At 39.0% G+C, this 18,996-nt stretch overlaps 1 protein-coding gene across 2 annotated transcripts in view; it reads right to left on the bottom strand.

Annotated features, from left to right (window-relative positions):
* Positions 1–18,996, bottom strand: part of diaph1 (diaphanous related formin 1) — a 52,423-nt gene that overhangs the window by 9,724 nt on the left and 23,703 nt on the right. Inside the window, exons 2-13 of one of the 2 annotated variants that reach the window (XM_042493120.2) lie at positions 12,881–12,907; positions 11,907–12,071; positions 10,869–10,970; positions 9,938–10,068; positions 7,660–7,743; positions 7,500–7,563; positions 6,868–7,007; positions 6,451–6,556; positions 6,106–6,216; positions 5,748–5,866; positions 4,147–4,263; positions 1,593–1,708 (exon numbers count right to left, since the gene is read on the bottom strand). In XM_042493120.2, the coding sequence (XP_042349054.2) occupies positions 1,593–1,708; positions 4,147–4,263; positions 5,748–5,866; positions 6,106–6,216; positions 6,451–6,556; positions 6,868–7,007; positions 7,500–7,563; positions 7,660–7,743; positions 9,938–10,068; positions 10,869–10,970; positions 11,907–12,071; positions 12,881–12,907 (1,282 nt within the window). The remainder of the gene's footprint in view (positions 1–1,592; positions 1,709–4,146; positions 4,264–5,747; positions 5,867–6,105; positions 6,217–6,450; positions 6,557–6,867; positions 7,008–7,499; positions 7,564–7,659; positions 7,744–9,937; positions 10,069–10,868; positions 10,971–11,906; positions 12,072–12,880; positions 12,908–18,996) is intronic. The other variant, XM_088081076.1, reaches the window with a different exon arrangement.

The following is an 18,996-nucleotide window of genomic DNA, read 5'->3' as shown; positions in this document are numbered from 1 at the left end:
ATTCAGCAGAAAAAACACTGACAATGCTTACATGCCGACTAATATTCAGAACTATTATTATTCATGCATTTTTTGAATAAGACATGTGGAATGAGCTAGTATTACTCATGTTTTAGAAGCACTTTTGGGCTTGTAAACAGCACATTGGGAATATGAGTCTCAATTTTTTTGTTTTTTTGAAGATTTTTTTGGGCTTTTCACCTTTATTAGATAGGACAGCTTAAGCGGGAAAGGGGAGAGAGAGAGGGGGGATGACAGGCAGCAAAGGGCCAAAGTTGGAATCAAACCAGCGGCCACTGTGGCGAGGACATAGCCTCTGTATATGGGGCGTCCGCTCTACCAACTGAGCTACTGGGCACCCCCCTCAAATGGGTTTTTAACGCAGATTGGAACACATGCCATCTTGCCTGTTAACGGTCAGCTCTGTTCGTTGTCATGGATAGCAAACACTTTGCAAGGCTGTGGTAGAAATAAATGCCCAAAAGAAAATCCCACATTTATGGTCAGAAGGAGAAACACGACGACTTTTAAACATCATGAACGACTGATATCCACAGGTTTTTAGGATGTATGAAAATATCACAATGCTGGCCTTTTCAATAAGGTGGTTTAAGAAATTAAAGAGAGCGGCTATGTTCACATGGTCAAACAAGTCCACCATCGGTAAAACAACCTCTAAAAAAATCCTATTTTGATGCAATGAAGCAAAATGTCATAAGGAGTTTTGGATGCCTTCATATTTTCTTCTATATTTTGGCATGATGAACGACACGTTACTGCACGTTACTCGGAGTATGCTCAGCGGCATGTAAACTGGAATATTAGTGGAATATTTATTTTCATTAACTTCACAGGAATATTGGGTGTGTGTGGGGGGGGGTATTTTTTGCATTTAGACAGTCATCAACATTGTTCATTGTTGCTTTCAAAAAGACTTTAAAAAAAAGGGTGAACCTATCTTTTGCTTGCAAAATGAGCTCTACTGACTTTTGTTATATTAATAAATTCACCACCTGTGCCTGAGAGATAGCATCAAACCAATCTATCAGTGTGTGTCAGGGATCAAACACTGGAGAAGGACAAAGAAATATCACCTGCTACACTGTGAAATCAGACTCTGGGATTGCTTTGTTTGAGATAAAGCTTTTATCCTCTTGATAAAGTTCATTTCATACCACTAACCAATGACTGTGAAACCTGTGGCAATATTCAGCCCACACTAACACACTTTAACACACACTGCCGCTCTGGCTCCATCCTGTGGTGATTTTGGGCCACTGCACATTTGTAAACCATGCAACTGTACTACATAATGTGTATTTTGACCAAATTAAGGCTAAATCACAAAGGGCAGGTATGACATTGACAGTATCACGGTAATCGTGTCAGTGATTAGAGGGGGAAGACCAAACGTTAAATTTGACTGAAAGTTTCAAGGTTTGATTTTTCTGGTCCATGTGAATTTTGTGTTGATTAGGGAAACACATACATACAACTCTACATTTGACGTGTGTTGGTTGATGTTCAGAAGGCCCATACACACTTTGAGAAAGAAAAAGAAAGATCATATGTGCATTTCAGTCTCAACTTACCTATCAAGCCTTCGATGTTGAGGCTGAGGTTACGGCATTTGAAGTCAGGGTCCGCTCCATTTCTGTGAAGCACGATCTGAGCGATGCACTCGTCTATCAACTTGTAGTACTGAGGCCTGCAGGAAGGAGCAAGTGACAGATTTACAGAGAGATAGATTAGGAGACAGCGAGAAAGTAAAATCAAGAGGAAGATAAGATGAGAAGGATGGAAGGAGGGTAACAATGGAAAGAGAGAGTCAAAATGTGATGCTTTGGGGTAAAAAAAAAAAAAAGAACATGTCACTCTTACAAAAAACTGTCCATGTTGTGTCCACAATAGCAATAATGATATCAAATGTATGTGTTGTACCATAACAGTGCAGTCTGCGTTAATAAAAAATCTGTCACATCATCTAAGCAGAGGACGAGACTGACAAAGAGCAAGTCGGTTCATTTGTTCAGACAAATGTGTGAACACACATGCTTTGTCACTTTGTCTGCGAGTGAGATTGGCTGTCTGTGTGAGCATGACAGTTTGAGTTTCTTGTCACAAAGATTGATTGTGTGCAACTGTGTTTCGTGAGAGTGTGTTGGTGTATGTCCAGCGCCCCGTGTCTGATCAAGGCAACTTCACACAGACACTCAATTTTGGAGGTGTCTTATTCCCTGACCCCATTAGATGCTGCCAGAGTCACAAACTCAATACTTTATTTATTCTGTCTCCCTCCCTCCCCTGTCTCTGTTAGTCACTCTGCCTTTGTCTAACACTTATTCCACTCCTTCACTATACTTCAAGGTTTTTTTTGTTTTTTTTTCTTCCTTTCCTGAAGCTCAGATTTATCCGTGGAGCGAGAGAGCCATCTAGTGTCATTCAAGAAAAAGAAGTCAAAGTGGAAATAGATTTGTATTTGGCTGTATCTTAAATTTGGTATTCTACACTATCCTGAGCACATTAAATTTAGACATCAGGCATATTAGGGAAAAGCCAGTTAGCCAGTTAGTAGGCCTAAGGCGATATCATTTTGATTACTGCTAAAATCCACGTGTCATTGGATTTTTAAACTGCATCCATTTGGTCATTAGGCCCTGTACAGTCTGCGTTTATGCACAGTATGTCTATAAGTATGACAATTCAAAGAATCCATTTGTGTATTCTAGCTAATTACCAGGCCTCCATCTCCACATGAGAACAGAACACAGTGAGACCGAGAATTAAAAATAGACCAGAGAAGCAGGTACTTTCATTTATTCCCACACAAATGCCAAACCCTCCATTCCCTCCACATCCCTCCCTCTTCTCTCAACATCTATCTAGCAATTTACCTCAACTCTCAATTTCATCTCCATTATCGTCTCGCCCTCCACCACCTCTCTCTTCATCTCTGTAATTATCAAGCTGTATTTTCAGCCCCTCTACAGTTCTCCCTCCCACCCTCACTTCCTGTCTCAGTGGAGTCCATTACAGACCACCTCCATTGTGTTCCACTGGATCACCTGGATGAGAAAGCAGTTTAGGAAAGAGGGAGGGATGGATGAGAAAGGAGCTAAAAAGACCTCAGCTGGGACTATTTGCTCGAGCTACCTTTTCCATCATCACAATTTATTCCCCAAACCTTGTTAAAAATAAACCACCATTTCCTTCCTGTCTAGTACATTTAAGGCAACAGTGACCAACAATACAACTACCTCAGCTCAGATATGTGCATGCCTGCACGTTGTTTTTGTTGCCGGTTTTCTGTGAAATTAAGTAAAGCAAAGCATTCCTCCTTTTTGTGTTGCTGAGTGTGGAAGTGGACATGCATGTGTGAATGCGCATACACTATGGCGAACATCTCTTGACTTGTCCTCAACATTATTCTACCCCTGTCTTGTCATTCAATTATTCACTCCTCCTTTCTCCTCTGTTTCCCTAGCTAAACCCCCAAGGGCTTTGGGAGACACAGGGAGAGACATTAGCATATTTCTGGTGATAAGAGGTGATGGCATTCATTTCTATTAAAATGGAATTGGACTTCTTTGCATGTATTAATTTCTCAGCCTTTGAACGGTGCTCTAGAAAACAAACAGCAAATGGAGGACAGGGCTGAGAGGAAGGAGAGGCGAATGAATAGAGGGAATTGAAAGGGAATTTAAGAGAAGGAAGAACTATTTCTTTTTACGTTTTCCCTCTGTCTTGGTTATTTTGGCTTTTTTTTTTTTTGCATTGGTGCTGCAAAATACATTTCCAGTGACAGTTACATAAGAACTTTTATGTATACATATATGGTATGGCTGCACGGTGCTTGAGTAAGGAGTCTGAATTCTTCCTCCTGATTCTGAAGTTCACCTCTGCATATTTGCCTTATGCTATATGCAGCTATTATCTGCTTATCAGTCTTTTAGAACAATTTAACAACTAGCCTTCCTCTAGTATTTCTTACCCATAAAAGACAATTTATCAAATATCAAAAGAAAAGAAAAGCTGCGATAAGTAAATCCAAGACGGTACAGTATCAGCTCTAACATGTGAATGTGTGAAGAGGCGTATGTGTGAGTGCGTATCGCCATGTATGAATGTGTCATGTTCATGTGTTACCTGGCCAAATAGTCATTACGGATCAGCAGCAGGTGCTGCATCAGGGACAGGAAGTGGGTTTCAGCCTTAGAATCCTTCACAGTGTTGACAACAATCTCAAACACTTCCCTCACATCACTGAAGCAAAGACAGTTAAGGCTTAACTAAGACAATGTAAAAATATATATTAAAAAACATGAGCACAATATCTGTCATTTGTACACTTCAGAATTGTAGTTACATGTAAATGAAACAGAGACCTCATTTATAGTCCATGTGATTATCTTTGTTGTGTAAGGACGGACAATGTGATATAATTTCAACATGTCTTGTAAAACTATCACAATCAGTTTTATCACACATGTATGTTTATGATTTCAACTTTCATTTGACCTCAGTGTTGCAATAAGGAAGGCTGACTGTGTTGACACTGTACTGGTTACTCCTGGGAGACACCTGGTGTTAAAAATTAGAACTGCACGTCAAAAGCAGAGTTAAAGCAGTTGGTCTTTTTTTTTTTTTTTTTTTTTTTCAGGGTTTTTGGAAAGTACACTGTTACAGTAAGGGGGACTTTATTGTTACATAAATCTTGTCCATCCTTGGTGTCACACTAAGGCAAAGAGTACAGAACATTACTTGTGAGATAAAGATGAAACAATGTCCTTTCCATCCTTCTCTGTAAATATGTATCAAATCAGGACAAGATTATTATAGGCTTTCAGGTTTGATGGCGATAGATCATAATGGCATAAAATAAAATTCTGAAGGGACTCTTTTCACATCTAGTGTAGTGTAGTAGAATGATACTGATTGATATTCTAGCAGCCCCCCACCCATGGTGATTTCCTTTGTTTTTTGATTGTTTTTTTTACCCTTTTTTTACCCTTGACCTTCCTGGAGAAGGGAAAGTCTCCTGTTTTGCCAATATTGCTGTTAACTGACAGCTTGGACTGGAGTTCTAACATCAATCTCATGTCTTGAATGCGTTTGTTTAATTGTGAAAAGAAAAAGCAATCCAAAAAACTTGAGGAATGAACCTTCAAGTCCATATAAAACAAAAGAAATAGACACTTGACTACATAGTTTCTGCTGCTGTTGTTGTTGTGTTAATAATTGGACTGACTCTTATCTGTAGAACAAAAACAGATAGTGGTGGTGGTGGCTGGATGTTTGATTCTTCACTGCACTGCAGATGAGTAGCAGATGTCTGTGACATGCTAATTGGCAAAGACAGATTTTGAATGTTAAAAAGTTCACACAGGGTTACAACGTCCCCGGAGCCTGGAAGATTATGCTTATCAGTATGAAAATATACATTTTGCATCTGTCTTGGAACAAAGTAAGTGGTCAGACTGATAACTGGGAAGAGAAAGGAAATCTGTTTTAGTGTATATTGCTTCATTAATTTTTAAAATAAAAGGAATAAATGCATATAATTCTACATCCCATCTGTGTGAATCATGAATATTCTTTCATTATACAAAACAATTATGATGATTATTCTTTTCACTTATGAAACAAGTAAAGTAACCAAACCACAAACGTGCAAAGTTATGTTGTAACCAGGTATATAGATTTTCAAGGTCAAAACACCCTGACAGTTTTGCTCAGTGAAAGGATATTCCATCTCTATGCGGATGTCATCAAGACGTGCTTTGAGGTCCTCAGAGTCATCTTCAGCCTGCTCATCAAACACCGTGAGTTGCACCCTCAGCTCTTCGTTTTCTATCATCCGCACCTCCTGCAGGGAGAGAGATGGGATGTAGGTGGAGGGATGAAAAGGCAAGGGGGAAAATGACAGGAAGAGTGTGACAAACATTGAGCTTGGACAGTTGAGAGAAAGTTTTCATAGCATATGAGCGTGTCTCAGCCAGTCAGCAAGACAGAGGCATCAAGAGTGAGACACAAAGAGTAAGGATTTGCACATGTGTGTTGTTAGAGTCACTTTGAGAAAAGATCAAACCAGAGTATTTTCTGTACCGTCAGCAGGTCTCTGAGTCCCAATCTTAGCAGTTCAGAGCGAATATGGATCCTGAAGTCCAACTCTTCTCCCCGGCTGATCAAGGCGTTGATTAGCTGCATGCAGCCACCCTGCCAAAAAAAATAATAATAATTCAGAAAGTCAGCTTCACAATTTAGACTAACTGGATAGATGATATAATACTAAACTATACTATAATACAAAACACAATATTTGTCAGTCGAGTAACACTGCAGATTGCATTGAGTAACTCTGCCTATCAAATTCAACTGGGTTGGTGTCATTTGTCAACAAAAACATACATGGGGATTTATACAGAGTGAAGTATGTGTGTTCATGTGCACCTTAAGAGCAATGTTGTGATTTTGCATGCCAGCAATGAGAGGCTGGAACCTCTCAATGTCACGCCTCTCTGCCTCCTCTGTAATGGCCTCCAAAACACGCTCATGACTGTAAAAGTAAAAAAAAAAAAAAGAAAAGAAAAAACAGACAGTTATGAACATCATGTAAAAGTTGGCTACATTTTGTTACATCAAAGAACAATAAATAAATACAAAATCGAATTCAAAAGTACATTCTATTGCAAGTGAAAGACAAAAGCATTAGATATGTACTTGTTCAATTTCGGATTTCAATGCTAAGTTACTATTTGTTGTGACTAGAGAACTGCGCTTCAAACTTAAACTGTGGGGAAGAATTGGTTGTCCGGGGGTCATAATTTTTGTGTGTTCAACTAGTGTCGGCATTTCACTGATACTTACAGGTTCTCCGGATGTTCCAAAATTGAAATGGCAGAAAGCAGCTTGACAGCATCCACCATCATATGAGGCACCCTGGGGTTGATGGCTCTGACCAGCAGAGGAATTCCCTCATCTGACTCCAGCATGGATTTCAGACCATACTAAAGGGGAGAGAAAGGAAGTTTAAAGTCAGAAAGCAGAATTATGTTAAGTCTATTATTTTCAGCAGCAAGGCAAAGACCAGGCGTTCATGGTTATGTCAGATGACTCAAAATCAATTTGTCTCTAGCAGGCACCCCATCAATGATGCTAAATTACTAATGTGTTATCATTAAATCTGATCTATTTTGAGGAGATTTATACTAATTACCTATGGTTAGACCCCGCACCACACTGAAAACTGAAAACACACTGAAGCCCTCTCAAAGGTTATCATTGACTGCATTCATTGTAATGAACTGACCAAAGTTGGTCACACTGTGTTCATATTGCCCTCTAGAGGAAGAATTGCTACACTACAACTAGGACAGAAAAAGAGATATATATTATTCTTTTACTAAATCTATTACTTAAAACTACATACAACAACAACAACAATGTGCAATCACGCCAACTAAATGATAACCTATTTTTAAAAAAGTTAATTTTCTTACCTTGTTGTTCATAAAGGCTTTGAGACACCGAATAATCTCGTGTTGACATTTCACTCCCACTATTCTAAATGGGGAATGAGAGGGGAAGACAGATACAGAAAGACATTAAAAACTCATTGTTAAAGAGTACAATTGCTATTCTGTTGTTTACAAGTCTTACGGGTACTCGTCTTTGTCCTCCTGTAGTCTTCGAAGCAGATTCAGCAGCAGGGCCAGTCCCTCACCTCCAAAGTTCTGCACCCAGCTGTAAGTGACACCACCTGATTAGTGCTCTGTGCTTTTGACATTTTCATGTTTAACTGTACCCTTTTCCTCACTGCCATCACAATGTCAATATCCCATTTTAGTTTGAACATTTTCTTTTGTCTTTTTGGTATGCCTTTTAACTTACTGAATAAGAAATTTGCACTTAATTGTTGACAAGCCATGTTGACATGATTCAGCAACATACTGCATACAGCCAAACTTTAAGGACTATCATGACCTACTAAAGTAAATCTCATAATATTATAAAAATCTGTTGTTGTTTTCTAATGACACTTAGCTGTTTTGTCTTTTTTGCCTTGAATCAAACTTCACTCCTGTAGATGTCACTGACTCTAATGATTTTATAATGGCACAATAGTCACTTATTAGTTTGTGTTTGTAGGTATTGCTGCAGCCTATAGTCTCTTCACCTTCTTATACAGGAACAATCCAATGATCCAGTGTCCAAAACTTCAGATCATTAGAGCTATTTTGAAAAACAGACCATCACCGCATGACTTAACCTATGTTATTGATGTTTTCTGGGGCTGTAATGTTTGAAATAAAGCACAAATGGCCCAGTGTTTACAATTATAATAGCCAAGAAACACCTGATTTATCTGTAGGTCAAACCTGTAATGTATATAGTAAAAAATATACTGATTGGACTTTTAAATGGCACAGTCACCAAATACAATCAGCATTCTAGTATGTACTGTTTTTAGAGATCACCAGTTTGAGGGGCTGCATCAGAATCTGCTTCCTTTAAGCCAGTTTTTATCAGAAGCTTCTTTAGGAGAACTGAATCATTTGTAAAAAGGTCACCTCAGCACATCAGGGCACCACAATCAGTGAGATTAACTCTTGGCAAAACGGCTAAAGCTTTGCAGAGTTATGCGGTGAACATGATAGATCAGTTTTTTGAGTCTAGTCCACACCAAAGATTCGCAATGACACAAGTTGAAACTTGGAACTAACACCAATGCGACTAGATGATACGGTGCGTCATCTCCATAGCAACAACTCTGAACTTCCTTTTCAATTTCTGGCTTTTCAGGTACAAGTAACTGTAAATACTTAGTTCTTTTATTATGTATGTGAAATGTCCACATACAGCCAGCAGCAGCAGCTACCCCCCGTATGATACCAGCACACAGCTAGGACGGCGACCAACATACATAGCAACAGCTGTGGAGATGTTTGAAATGGACTCAGGCTTGGCTGGTACAGAGGGCTGTTGTCAGAGAATGCCAGAGGGCCAGTGGACTTTGCTACAAGCTGACTGGCTGACATGTGTTATGCTCTAAAACCAGCCTGTGGTGACTTGACAGCTGGGTCACAGGCAACAGCATCAGCCAGTTTAAGTCGAGCTGAGATTGGAAACTTCCCACCGCTGCAACCCTGCAACGTTGTAAAAGACTTTGTTCCATCGCAAATCTTTGCTCTGAACTTGGCTTTAAAAGCTTTGCTGCAAAGTGGCATCATATGGACTAAGGTCTGGACTCCACACCTAGATATTGACACAGTTTAGTGGAAGCAATACCTGCATTTTTCTGGTTCAGTGTTTTATTTTCATAGGCACTGTAATAGAGCTGTAACAGTTTGTGGATTTGTGCCGAAATGTCATGGTACAGGGGTCACAGTTCGTTGCACACAGCTGCACACAGAATACGCAATATATAGACTGATTCACGTAATACTGAACCAAAGTTCACAAGCGGAACCCAACTCTGGGATAATACAATTACTGAAGCAATTGGCATTTACACTGGCATATACCCCAGGTGGAACTTATTCGAACACTCCTCCTAATGTGAACGTTTTATCTTTTTTCATCCTTTTTATTTTGTATTATAAATTTCATATTATGTTTTATAGTTTTATACCCTGTTGTGACCTGTTGCCTTTTGGGAATGCATTTGCTCACAGTGTAATACAGAAGTCTTCGAAATGTTGCTTACTCTTGCAATCAAAATCGTTAACCAAAATTGCCAGTGGGCAAAATTTTACCTCATTACCCAGCAAGAGGATATTTTCTATCTTAAAGACTTGCACTACTATCTGTTCAAAACAAAAAAACAAATGCATTTGTTTTTTGTTATTTTTTCCTGCTGTGCCAAACTCATACCGAGCTATGACCTCTTTGTAGCCTATATATCCCTAATCTATAAGTAACTACATGTGTGCGTTACCTGACAGGGTTGTTATTGAGTGAGACTCGCAGAGATTCCAGACAGCTCAGCAGCTGTGTGTCTCGATAGTCTGACTTTAACTCCTGGATGTACATCATAGCTGATTTGGAGCTCTCCTTCTGGTTTTGACCCTAGTTGACAAACCCAAACAGACAAAGTGAGTATACAAACACAAAATCACTTTTTATTCTGCATTTATATTTGTCTTATGACATGCTGTAATTGGTGTTATTTCCACAAGAAAGCACGACAACAGGGCACCGAGGGAGACAGTCAAGCTTAATTTAAAATTTGGATTTACAGAATTAAAGGCTACTGTGTGTAGGATTTTCTCTTAATAAGCTTGTTTCACAGTTAAATGAACTGTGCTATGAACCATCTGTGCTTGGTTATGTAGGTCCTTTGAGCTACTCGCTTTTATATATTTGATTATATTACACCTGCTGCTTTTATTCACCCAGCTACTAGAAGAGTAGCTGGTCCTCCCAATCGTGGTTGTAAAATTTCACTGACTACATTTTATCAGTGTATACATTTGTAAAATGTCTTTAACAATCCAGTCTTCACTTGAGCAAGGACACACTACAACTGCATAAGCAAAGATAAATCCTGAACACGGGCATAAAGGAACGGCCTTGTCTGCATGTCTGACCAATCAGTCTAAGATTACAGTTTCACCTTATGATCTGATCCCCCTTTTTTGGGCCTTATAACACTTCAGTCTAGCTTCATTCGATATGTTTTAAAAGTAAATTTGACAAAACCCATATATACTGTATCACTATGTGTTTTGCGTAGGACATTATGGCATGTAAAGGACCAAACATTTTGTAGCTTGTGCTGATTTAGCCAGTGAAGAAAAAAAGGACTTGCACGAAGCTGCTAATTCCCTGCAGCACACTGTATTAGCAACATTTATTTTGGTACTGACAGCTTTAGATGTGTGGAGGTACTGGGAGACCATCTCGCGTTTGATTATAATGTCTTTTTCCCTTAGAGGCTGCTGCTTCTCCTCATTCAGGTTCATATCCACCTGGAGAGAGACAGAACAAAAAAAGGAAAGGAATAAAAGTAGGATTAGAGGGGTAAACCAAGTATTTTAACACCAGGAGATAGCCTGATGAAAAATCTGTAGACTCAAGCACTTAATAAATGGAAATCAAACTGTATTTATAGCTTAGAAGAATTACCTAAGGGTATTTCAACTAGTCTCTTCTAAACTGGAGGCAAGGAATATAAAGCCCCCAGTGAGATGCTGACAGATGCTTGGTTTAAGTGTGAGCTGGAGTGGTTTTAATGTGCCAAGATACTGAGCAGAATTATTAGATGATAATACGATATTACTTAGAAAAACGTTCAATTTAGAATGTCAAACACTGCACTTTCAAGAGCTCTGTGCTGTTATAGGACTCACATTTTTTCAAAGCACACCTATTTTGAGCAAACACAGAGAAAGAATAAAATAAATTTTAGCTGTTTTTTTAAAGGCATTGGTATTTCTAAATGAAGGGTAATCAATCAGGGAGCGATTAAGTATGCCAGTGCAATGAAGCTGCAACAATTTATCAATTGTCAGCTATTAAATTTTTCACCAACTAATTTGACAATCAATCAGTTTGAGTAATTTTTATAGATAAATATTATAAATAAAAGGTCACATTACAGCTTCTTAAATGTGAATATTTCCTGGTTTCTTTACTTCTCTGTGACAAAATGAATATCTTTGAGTTGTGGACAAAACAAAACATTTGAGGATGTCGTCCTTCACTTTGGGAAAGAGAAACACTGACCAACGTTGTCCACTATCTTCTGACGTTTTACAGATAACAAACTAATCGATTAATCAAGAAAATAATCAAAAGATTAATCAACAATTTAAAAAAAAACGTAAGTTGCAGCCTTAGAGAGGAAAATACAACGTACAAGTTTCCATGTTTAATGTGATTCAAAAACGCTTTGTCTTTCTCACCAGCATCTGTTCGAAGAGTTCCAGGACGTATTCATCAGTATGATCATGCAGCATAGCACTCTGAGCGTTGATCTCATAGCTGGCAGCTGAAGAGTGTCGCTGACCCGGCGCATGTCCGGGCTTTTCCTTGTCCTTTTTCATCCGCATGCTGGTGAAACGCTCCAACTGAATCAGCAGACAACATGACATGGGTCAGAGGAAAGAGGTCAGGCAGAAAAACTGAAAAGTGTAACCATTGCTGTAATGCCACAAGACAAGGAAACAATCCCTAATCAACTCACAGTTTGAAGACTGGCCTACTTTCTCAATACCAATAGATTATTGGACAGTAACAAAAATCAAAAGGGCTATTTTTCCAGTAGTTTTGGGATATTGTATTTTCTACAACAGTGGAAGCCTGTCAACAATGTGAGATGATGATTAGGGATTAGAGAAGTCTGAGGTTTTTGCCAACACATTGCCACACAAAGTCAACATGCAGTCAACACTGGCAGGCGCACAACATAAGACTGAATTTTAACAAACAATAGGGGATTTCTTTCCCTCTGGTTTTAATGACTCCGTGTGGAAAATAGCCAAAACTTGTGTTTATATCGTTTCTTGCCAAATGAAAAAGAACAACGACTTTTGGATACATGCAGTCTTGGCACATTTTGACATAGTGATCCTAGATATCGATTCATTAATACTAATCAGTCAATGTGTATGATTCTGACATCTCATGTGGAAGACACATAAGGGCATCACCAGTCTATGTGCCAAGCTATTCATGCCATTAGTGTGCATCTTCAAAAGAATGCACATACAACATGAGTACAGCACAGGACAAAACACAGATACTTGTTATGGTGGATTAGGTTTGTGTGACAGACGGTGACGTGACATTAAATAGATAATAGTGAGTTGTTCATGGAAGATAATTATGACAGAAAGTCAAGCACACAGGTGACGGTTGAAAGCAGTACCGAACCTACCTCATCAGGAATCAGGCGTTTGAGTTTCTGTAAAGGATGAATGGATGAAAGGGAACAGAGGGGTAGGAAAAATCAAACAGACGGCAGGGAACAACGGTGACAAGAGGGGAAGCGGATGGAGGGAGAGAAAGAGAAATAATAATAATTAGACAGAAATCATTTATGACAGGAAATGGATCCAGTGAAACTGTCTAGAGAGTTCATAAGTGATTCACAGAAGGAAAAGGGGATGCACTGTAAATAAATCACAGGTAAAACTCAATGAGTTCATTAAAACATCTATAGAGAACTACAATTTAATTAGAGAGTCATAGTCATAGTTGAGGTAATCAAGAATCTGTAAGAAAGTAAATACAATGGTGACCTATTAGAAGCAGATCAGCAGTCAACATTCGAAGGCAGAGAGGCATTATTCATTTTTAAAAGGGGAAAATGACTCAGACACATGTGAAAAACACTTGTATGTTTTAGCCACTAGATGTCAGGCTACTTCCAATAATGTCCCCATATGACATTATTAGCTGTAACTTTCAAACTGGAGAAAAACATGTCATGACAAGGTCCATGCAGAACAGACAACATCAAAATGTCTCCAATTAGAATAATCAGAACTCTTGTTATTATCACAAAAGGGGATGGAGATAAATGATATTGAAAATAATGTTTTCAAAAAAATTTGCCTTGTAAAATAGAGGCATACTGTTTTCCATTTATTGTGACAGGAGACAGCAAAAGTCACAACAACCTACAAAACATTAAATGGCGTGTGATCTTAAGAGTTAGTCTCGGCTGCAGGAGTCTGAGAGTCAAAGGGTCACAAGATCAAACACAGGAGGGCTGTTCTTTAAGTCCTCTAATTTAAGGACCACACACAAACTAAGACTAAATTCACTGATATAGATGGCTGTTTCCCCTCTCCTGTGCTGCACTAGCCTCTTTATGCTGGTCTTTATGCTTTTTGACAAAATCCACGCTCAACAATTTTAGTTACCGGGCATGAGGTTAATGTAGGAGACGTTTTTTCGCAGTTGAAGTAAAAAAAAATTGAAAGCATAAAAGCATAAAAACAGATCCTTGAATTGGTGCTTCTTCATCTAATACATCAGCTGTCTGTTGTGAACATTGCTTCAAAAATTAATATGGTCAGCCATATTACTTAGATTAAACCACTGTATTTTGAATAAAATGCAGAAGAGGACACAGTCAATTTTGTCTCTAAGGAAGTACAATATCCTAAGTGGAAACAACAAACAGCATATCTGCAATTTTAATAACACTTTTACGATCCCAGATTAAAAACATTGCACCAAATACCTCCACTAATAAAAGAATATTGCTGTATTGTCAAGGCAGGGTTTCTTAAGGATTTGCCAAAATTGTAAGTCATCTCTAAAAAATTGAAAAAACAACTAAAGGCAGGATATGGAGGCTGTCAGTATCATGTTGTACATGTAATACAACAGACTTCAATAAGCCTGGTGTTTCCAAGGACAAGTATGCGTGTTTTGGAGGCCGGTATAGACACAATGACACGTACCAGGAGAAATTCTCTGAAAAATTGTGCTCTTCCTTAAGGTCCAACTTACTGATTAAATGTATGGACCAAGAATGTGAAAAACCGCTTCTCAACAGCATAAAGTGACACCATTTACTCAGCAATATATCTGGTGATGACCATCTTACATCCTTTGTATCTCAGATTTACCATTCTGTTATTTTTTAATTAGTGAAGTTCCACTTATTTTCAGCTTTGAGAGAGAACCTGTCTTTTTTTTCTATTCTCTATTCTCTCTTTGAACTCCGGATGTTGCTCATCTCCTCTAAACTCTAAATCAAGATATGTCTTGAGTGATTTACCATTCATGATAAATACTAAAGAACAAAATACAATGCAGGAAAAAAGAACTGTAGTGTAATACATTGTGATAAGTTTGCTTTGTCTGTTGTCAAATACACTGGTGTGAATGTACATGTCTTGCCTACTAGATGTCAGGCTCGCCTGATAACGCCTCCCTAGGAAACCCTTAAAGGAGACACTTAAAACAGTCATAAAAAACCTTCACACATGGCTTATAAAGTCCTAAAGGGAGCACACACTGCAACATCAAAAAGTCTTTGATTTGTTTAATAAGAACTCACACTGGAGTAATAAAGGACCACATCTAGTGGCAAGGACATCTTTCCCATGTCATTAATTAATCTGACAGGACAAGGCAAAGGATCAGGTTTTGCTCTAAAGAATGTCTCGCCTAACACTTAACAGCTTTGTGGCAGTAATCAAAAGGTAAATGCACAATACACAAACACAACTTCATCTTCACAATACCTTTGATTAAAACATATTGCAAAGGGGACAAACTAGTGTCAGATGCCCATCTGCATACATTTACTGTAATGGTTATTAAGCTTTCTCTAATATTTGCATTACAACTGTGGCTTGCATTTACATCAGTATTAAAGAAATGTCTGCCAGTGAACTATCCCTTTAGTAATCCTCCTTGGATCCACATACATATGTGTATGTGTGTGAGTGTGAGTGTGAGTGTGTGTGTGTGTGTGTGTGTGTGTGTGTGTGTGTGTGTGTGTGTGTGTGTGTGTGTGTGTGTGCCTGCTGACAGCCTTCACATCCAAATAAATCAGATCAAATGAATGAAGTTGAGGAATGAAATGATTTGAGGCTGCAGTGAGATGCGCTGCTTGCAAGTTTTTGTTCCAATTGTGTTGCATTTCGTTTCATCTTTTAATCACCTGTGGTTTTTACAATGCATTCAATTAGGGGCACAGGTAGCAAATGTGGTTGTTCTACAGCTGTCTCCAGCTCTACAATGTAAAAAATGGCCTTGCAAAACTATAGCCTCACTCAACAAACACCAGCTGAAAAGAGAACGGAGTATTTTTTTAAACACTTATTGTACAGATTTTATTAAAACGTCCTGTGCCCTTGTGGAAGGACATACACTATACCTACAATAAGATGGACATTTTTCTGCAGCAGGGGACTAGGTAAAGGAGGAAGGAGGACGAAAGAAAGAGAAAGAAGGCAGTCTGATTATGAGAAGAGCAGTCAAGAGAAGGATGTTTCCGCTTACACAGCTGCCATTAAATAACAGACCCTCAACCCATGCACACTGGATCAGACACGAGCAGAAAAACACACACAAATGCTGTGGTGCAGCCCACAGAACGGAAATGCACAGCTGACAGTAGGCACAGTGGATTCTGGGTAATCACACGGGAAACTGAAAACGAGTGCGTCAGGAAGACTGTGATAGAGATAGAGGGTGGAGGAAGAGACAGAAACCATTTCTGAATTGGTAAAGTTCCGCTTTTCAACCCACAAGTACAGTTATATGCACTCATATTTTAAATTAACAACAGTGTCTGAGCAAGGATTGTCTTTAAGGGGGTCAAATGGGCCTATAAGTACTGTCTCACTGTCTGAGGGGAACCATAAAGGCAACGATGAACACCTTCACAACCACTTTCTGCTGTGAGTGCCATCAAACCCTCTGTTAAATGAGCGAGACAATACCGGCCATGATCCAAGTACAGCTTAGTTATTCATACTACTAGGCAATAGAGCTGAATTTAATACCCCAATATTAATGAGAATATTTTTTAGATGCTCAACATATCACAATATGGCAATGAATGCAAAATTATGTATCGAATAATCTACTTGTTATTCAGTGCAATGAACTGTTTTCACAGTTAAGCACTGTATGACAAAAAACTCTTTTAAACTCTTAAATTAAATTGTTATCTTTTAATTACAATCAGCTTGGAATTATTGCACTGATCGTTTTTTTTTTTAGAGTGATTACATGATATGATCGTAAAATCCACTGACAGTCCATATACAATAATACTGAACTGTTCCCTAGTCCAAGCATTTTATGCTACTCCTAAAAGTATAATGCCAAAGTAAAATTCTGCTTGAATATGTATGTTTGCTAAACTGATCCTTAAAATTATACTGAAAAATAATCTACTCAGCCTGTGGTGCGAAAGGCTATGCCCCAACAAACTGACGCCATTAAAATTGACAAAAGAACGAAAAATATTTGGGGCAGCATTCCAGCATACTTTTGAATGATAAGGGGAAAACTGGTACTGCAAGTAGAACAAAAGTACGTAATCTAACTTAGATAAAGAAATAACACAGTCCAAGTACTTGGCATGGAATCTACACACCACCACTTCTGTCGAAGTGGAAGTGGTATGCGTTTTTCTCAATTTTGTCCTACCCCTTAAGTTCCAGACACACCAAACAGACATCAAAGAACTAGTGGCAACAAAGGCTATCTTCTGTGTTGCCTCACATCTCCTGTGTCTCAGCCAAAAAGATGCATGCGAATGCACCGCCAATACTGCAGCACACGGCCAACTAGCATGTACGTTCTGCGCCTGCATAGGACGAGATAACTCTCCATAGCAGCAGGGGATAGTCTGAATTCGCCATTCTACAAGGGACACCAGAGGACCGACTGAACGGTTTCAAGACGATAGTCAGTTAGCTCATAAACAACACAGTCTAATGTTGAAAGAACAAAGCATACGAGCTCAATGCCTTAAAAAATAATTATCTTATATATTAAGTCTGTTTCAATCTAATTTGCTTTCCTCAATTCTGTTTCTCTTCTCCCCCGCTGAGCTGAACAGCCAATAAGACTGATTTTATTCATCGATGGGCTCTGCTGGCCACGCCACCAATTCAACATGCCGAATCGATCTCAGGCAGTCTACAAGGGCCTACAAGTGCTGACAAGGGCCGACAATGTGGGACACACCACATAAAACTAGGATAACAGACGTAGGTGAAGATTCTTAGTCATCCAGGTCACGGTAATTTTAGGTGCTTGCTTGAGTTGCTTGAAGCAGGACTAAAGAAGCTGCTCGATTAAGAGGTGAAACGTCCTTAAGAAACCCAAGCAAGTCAAGCTGCCTACAAAATAACACTCAGAAACAGGGTAACAGACTGTCACAAATGTCCAGCGTTGACCAACAGCCATCGGATGGCTTTTGTGTCAGGGCCCTATCTATTAATCAAATAGTGACCAGCGATCTAAAAAGAAATACAATCAGAACTTTGACAGTAGAATAAATCATTTATCTAAGGCTGTCCCTTGAAAGGTGGAGATTGAATGATTAGTAGGAGACCTTCAGTCAACTGAGATTACATCAAGTTTAGCTGTCGTGTTTTCTTTGCAGTGTACTTCTGGGGACCTTTTGGTCCCCAGATTTTGCTGTAGAATGAGTGCTTTTGTCTTTCACGCTACTTTCCGCAGTTGCGGACATGCAGGCATTGGCACAGAGGGAGAGAGAGATCAGACCGTAAGGTGAAGAAGTAATTTAGTTACAGCTAACTGCTAGTTAATAGGAGACAGTCTCTAGGTTTTGTTGATATCTAGTATCAGCAAAAAAAGTTGTTGCACATGTGCGATTCGTTGTTAGCGCTTTTAGCTTGTTTACTATATGACATGAATGCCACAGTCACACTGAACATCCCGCAGAGCCTGTTTGGACTTATTAACTTTACATGGAAAACAAAAAGAATCGTTGACTATTCCTATTGAACAGCCAAATCCAATTCGACTGGCATAATTCTGAGTCTGGTACAGATCTACATTTATCAAGCATAACTGCCCACCATGGGCCAGCTTCTCAAAGACATCTCTTTGAGTTTGGTGATTTTGTGATGGGCATTTTCCACAATTTTATAACATCTTATGGAGCAAATTATTAGAAAATTATTACGTAAAGGAAATGGCATCACTAAAAAATGAAAGCTCCCCCAACTGGGGCTCAGAGAGGTTTTGTAGACTTTGACCAAATACCAAACTCAAAAAATTCTCAATTATAACGCAGCGGGCTCGATAAGCAGCTGTGAGATGAGCGAGCCGATTCATTTAATCAGCCACAATGAGCTGATTAGATGAAGTGGTGCATGTGGCAGGCTTTCTCATATGACAGTTTGGGTGAACATCAAGCCAACAACACTTTACCAGAGTAAGCGACTTTTACATCATGCCCATAGGTGGGTCGAGACAGGAACAGGCTTGTAAGTAACAGTAGCAGGTTCAGCCAGATAAACGTGGTGCAGTGTCTGGAGTTTC

This window comes from Plectropomus leopardus, chromosome 8 (genome assembly GCF_026936395.1).
Source record: "Plectropomus leopardus strain MGB_pleo_1.0 chromosome 8, ASM2693639v1, whole genome shotgun sequence".
Classification (NCBI taxonomy): domain Eukaryota; kingdom Metazoa; phylum Chordata; class Actinopteri; order Perciformes; family Serranidae; genus Plectropomus; species Plectropomus leopardus.
This window is presented reverse-complemented; position numbering and strand designations above follow the sequence as displayed.